The 5133-nt window shown below is 40.8% G+C and overlaps 1 protein-coding gene across 1 annotated transcript; it reads right to left on the bottom strand.

Moving 5' to 3' along the window:
• Positions 1-2557: 2557 nt before the first annotated feature.
• Positions 2558-5133, bottom strand: LOC121247619. Its single transcript, XM_041145996.1, has 2 exons — positions 4212-5133; positions 2558-2856 (listed from the first exon to the last, which is right to left on the bottom strand). Exon 1 carries the CDS (start codon positions 4991-4993, stop codon positions 4229-4231), a length of 765 nt encoding a protein of 254 aa, XP_041001930.1. The 5' UTR covers positions 4994-5133; the 3' UTR covers positions 2558-2856; positions 4212-4228.

Consider the following 5133-nt stretch of genomic DNA (forward strand, 5'->3'; position numbering starts at 1 on the left):
CCTTTCTTCTTGGCTACACAATTCAGATTCCTTGATTCTAGCAGAGACTGCTTCCCTTACTTATTGATGGCAAATTATAATCTGCTTCCTTTCTAGTTGAGATATTCTCAACCTCTTGCCACAACATTTGATCTGAAGGCTTTTCCCCTACTAACTTTTGACTAGCCTATTCTCTTTCTATCATCCCTTGATCTGAAGGCATATGCTAGGTATTCTAATCTTTGCTTATCCCCCTATCTAATAACTAAAAAACCAATTTAAGTGTACCTATTAATTTAGTCATGCACTAATCACATAAGATTATGTCCTACATAGTCTCCATTATAAGAACAAGAATCTATAAAATCTACTTCTAATATATTTTCTAGAAATAAAATTACAGTTATTACAAAACAAGTCCATTTTTACTTTATATCCATAGGGTATGGATAAGAAAAATCGGCGATCTCTCTCTTTCTCTCTCCTAACTAAAAACAAAAGATTTCATCTTCTCTACCCAGAGGGGGGGGGGGGTGGAGCTTTGGCTCCTGCCACCCTCCTCCTGTCTATTGCTTTCCAGTTTTTATTGTGTTTTCCAGCCCTTTTTTAGTTTTTATTGTGTTTTTCGTCTATAACAAGGAGAAGCGTTGATCTATTGCTTTCCGGCCCTCCACAATCACCACACACCCCACCGCAGAACTCCCCTACTGCAGATCCTTCAGACGACCGAAGCAGAATTCAAAAGGAGCCTCAACCCGTGCGTGAGATTCACACGTTGCTGCACCGGGAAGTACCTGTTGGCGCCACGTGCGGCATATTCGGGACCAGCGACCTCGGATCCTTCAGATTTGACCGACCACCACTTTCATAGAGTGGCGTGTGGCCTTCACGCACCTCCACAGTCCTTGGTGTTTATCTTCTGGCGATTCGACGCATCTCCTGTTTGCTATCTTCCTATGTTTCCACTTCTCCTAACCTACGATCATAGGAAAGAGGTAGTGGAAGTCTCCTGCATACAGTGCGGACTAGCAAAATGCTGCACAACTCACTTCATTGCGACTCACAGTCATAGTATTACAGTTCGTTTATCGAATTGTATCAAAACCGCTTCAAGCAGCTTCCCCTTGTGGAAAATGGGTGGGGGTCAAGTCATTAGGTCCATATTCCTCTTTTTTTATTTTTAGTTCTTGTGTTGTATTTGCTGGTTTGGAATGAATGTTGGGGCCTCTCATCTTGTTGACTATTGTATCCTGTAACTGTTAAATATATCTATAATATGATTGCTTAGAAAAAAAAAAAAATCCATTTTTACTTGAAAAAGATGACAACTTTTACCTAATGAAGACTCGTTATCTCTAGTGCATGTTAATTGACCAAGGAGGCAGATTAAAAAAGACCAAAAGATAATCTTAAAAGCAAAGTACGAGAAGGTTCAAGAATCGTTCGCACAAAGAATTGACCAATTAATAATGTGATTTTCAGGTGGCCAATCATGCTAGTACGATTTGTGATTTATCATATGCACACCATAAGTTTGAAATGACCAAGTACAGTTAAGGGGTTATAGACGCCTATACGAGTAGACACGAAGATTTTCACCCCATCTGGCTCCATTCCTCGCCTTATTCATTGGCACCCACCCGATGGTGAGTAGACAAGGGCCAATTCGGCCGTTATCCCAAACATATTGCTTGGCCACTCAAAGGTGAATAGAAATATTTATTTATAATTGGAATATAAATATAGATATTTTATGTATTAAATATGGGTAGATAGGCAGATGAATCACATATGGAATGTTAACCCACTCGCCCCTTGCTCATTTGTTTTAAAAACAAGATGAACATAATACCCTTCGGTTAGGGTTAACAGACAAACATACCATCCGAAACTCATATGGGGCAAACAGATTGACCACGTCGCGATGAGCCAAGTCGGAAGACTTGTCGCCCAGCCCTAACAGAGACCAACATCTACAATAGTGGGTCTCCACGTAGAGTGACCCACAACCACGACCACGGGTTTCCAAGCACGAAGACCCATGGACATATCCAGGGATCTCCACGTGTATAGACCACTCCCACGATTGTGGGTTTGGTTATGATCTTTGGATTTGATATGCCAGGTTGATCGTCTGGTTTGATATTCATGGTTTGATTTTTTACTATCTCGTTTATTTTTTTATACGTTTTGACATCATGGTCGATAGTTTCAAAGATATATGATTTTGATTTTTGGCTGATCTGCCTGCTAGTATGTAAATTTAATTTTCTCAAAGGTTAGATGGCAGCGAGCCAAACAGTGGCCTTAAAAATTCACCCACCATTCCAGCGAGTAAGGACATGCAGGGTTGAGAATACGGGTGAGATGGAAAATGGCCACTCCACCCAATCGAGGGCGGGAAAGGTGGCTATCCACTCGTTTAGGACTGGTAGCAACCTAGCCCTAACCATAAAAGTTTCCAAAATAATCTTAAAAGACTCAAAATGATTGCTGTTGCAATTTGACTCACACTAGTTCTAAAAAATAGTGAAGACAATTCAGATTGTTTCAAGACATCGACATTCGATCAGTATAGTTTAAACAGGTAACAGTTTCCCTTGATGCTCCTTCTAACACTGGATTGAGAAAATGTCCATGATGAATTTGAACATAATCTAAAAATACATTGATTCGGCAAAATTCCTCAGTTGAACAAGCCAGACAAAAATAATAATGTTCTAGTTACCAAAAGACATCGTTCTAAATTCAGCAAGTTTATTGCATCAGCCCATTAGTGCTTTGCTGCCCACCGGAACCCATAAACACAGCTTTAAGACTTCTACTTGCCCCTTGTGAAACGACAGAAGTTCTCCAGGCCCACAAACATAGCTCATTCTGCCGCACAAGGGATATAGCATTATAAATCATACAAGCAAGATTGAAATACAGCAGATAAACATATAAAGCATGCAACCTTACACAAATGTCTTATTTTTGAGTAAAAGGCAATACTTTAGCAAGCAACATGACATGCCCAAGAACCAATTTCGCATGATGTTCATAACACAAATGAAGCTTTTTGGTTCTCATCTGGCCCAAGACCATCTCAGCTCAACAGCCAATCCAGAAGTATTTTTGTAAGTAAATGGGGATTTTATTAATAATAACAATGGGCATCGCCCAAGTACACCAGTCATAAGAGAAAAATACCCACTCAGAACTAGAAACCCATACAAGGTGCCAATCTGGAAATATTAGTCACCTAAACAAGAAACAAGAAGTGTTGTTGATGAAAAACAAAAGAAAATAGCAGCTATCACATCATAACTCTCTCCTCAGTGGAAATTTCTCTGAACTGATCACTAAAGATTGCGATTGGATAAAAGAATTTGGATTTGGACTTGAATTTTAAATCAAGAGATTAAGAATGTCTATTTGAAATGGGAACATTTTTAAGGGTTGAAATCTGGTATGGATTTGGGGAAAAATCCAAATCAAGATTTTAAAATATGATCCAGCACAAGGGATTTGAATCTTTTTTTTTTTTTTTTTTGATAAGTCAAGGGATTCGAATCTTGAAGCCCCAAATCCAAGATCCTCCTCCCCAAATCCGGCCAACCAAACCCACCATAACGTATTTTGATATCATGCAAAATATACTGTGGCAAAGAACAGATAACAACTGACACGAGCTGTCATTGAATAAATAAGGTTGTGTTTACAGACTTCAATTTGCAATACAGATTGAATCAACATTAGCTCATTTTATGTCAAAGAGAAAACCTCCGATGTCTTCCCTCTAAATTATGCTATACTTAATCTTCAACTGCTCTGACAACATTAACAAAACATTCGGGCTGGTTTGGTTATACAAAACCAAACTTTCTCATCTCATCTCATATAATCATTACAACTTTTTCAAACTCCCACGCAAAATATGATAAATAATTTAACTTTTTCAAATCCCAAAACAAAAATAATATTAAAAGATTATATTATAACAATATTTTATTCATAGACATTACTGTTTATCTTGAGCCAACATGTCTCATGTCTAGTGACTAGTCACTGGCCAAGTAAATCCTATAGGTCAATGGCGAACTTCCATTCAAGAATAGGCTATATCATTCCATTAAACTACGTCCAATTCATCTGTCACTACTAATAACCAAACCTAGCAAGAAACACAAGCAGATACATACTTACAAAACATCTAATGGACAAAATTATTTATAAAGAAAATGTTTAACCTTGGGGTGTGGGGGTGTCATCTGAGCTTCTCCTTCCCACTACTCTTCTTGGCCGCTTCTTTGACCTTATCAATGTAACCCTCAATTGGCGGAGTCAAAGTAGCCATGAATCGGTTCGCGGGGAAAGGTGTCAGGTCCGGTACCAAAGCGGCGGCTCTCAAATCCTCCGGTAGGGCCTCGATTGCCTCCTTCTTCAACGTCAAAAGGTTGGACTCGGCGGCCTGCCTGGTCCGGTGGCGCCTCATAAGAACCCTACTGTACTCCTTGGCCAGGCGCCGCCCATCCTCCACAGTGAGTTCATACTGGGGAATCTTGTCTGCATCAACCAGTCCCAGCGATATTAGATCCAACCCAGGAGTCCCAATAATCGTCGGCGTCTCCGGGATACCCATCTTTTCCTTGTAGTTCTTCTTCTTCATCAAATCCAGCTCTCGCTGCCGGTCCTTGCTGACAAGCCCCAACTTCTCTCGCTTGACTTCGCGTGCTCTTTCTCTCGGGTTCAGGTATCGGACGGGAGTGGGAGCATTGAGGCAGAGGTGTTCAAGCCTGTCTTCTCGTTCGAACGGTTTTTTGGATCCTCCGGCGGTTTTAGATTCGGTAGCGCCCTTTTTGGTATTGGTTCTGAATCGCTTTAAGGTTTGGCCGGTTTTGATTTTGGCTTTGCCCTTAGCGGTACCGCTGACGGAGCATCGTTGGAGGAATTGGTGGTTCCAAGAGGAGGAGGAGGAGGAGGACTCCATGGACAACCCTAGAGGCTTTAGTTTTGCAATTCGGGATAGCATTTTGTCGGCAACACCACCACTGACCCAGCCCTGTGATTCTCAGCCTCAGTAGAGTGGAAGAAGAGATCTACGACGACGGGAGGAATGCCACTGAACAGAGAGGAAAGGGTTTTGGGAATAGCCTAAAATGGGGTTTTAAA

This window comes from Juglans microcarpa x Juglans regia, chromosome 1S (genome assembly GCF_004785595.1).
Source record: "Juglans microcarpa x Juglans regia isolate MS1-56 chromosome 1S, Jm3101_v1.0, whole genome shotgun sequence".
NCBI classification, from domain to species: domain Eukaryota; kingdom Viridiplantae; phylum Streptophyta; class Magnoliopsida; order Fagales; family Juglandaceae; genus Juglans; species Juglans microcarpa x Juglans regia.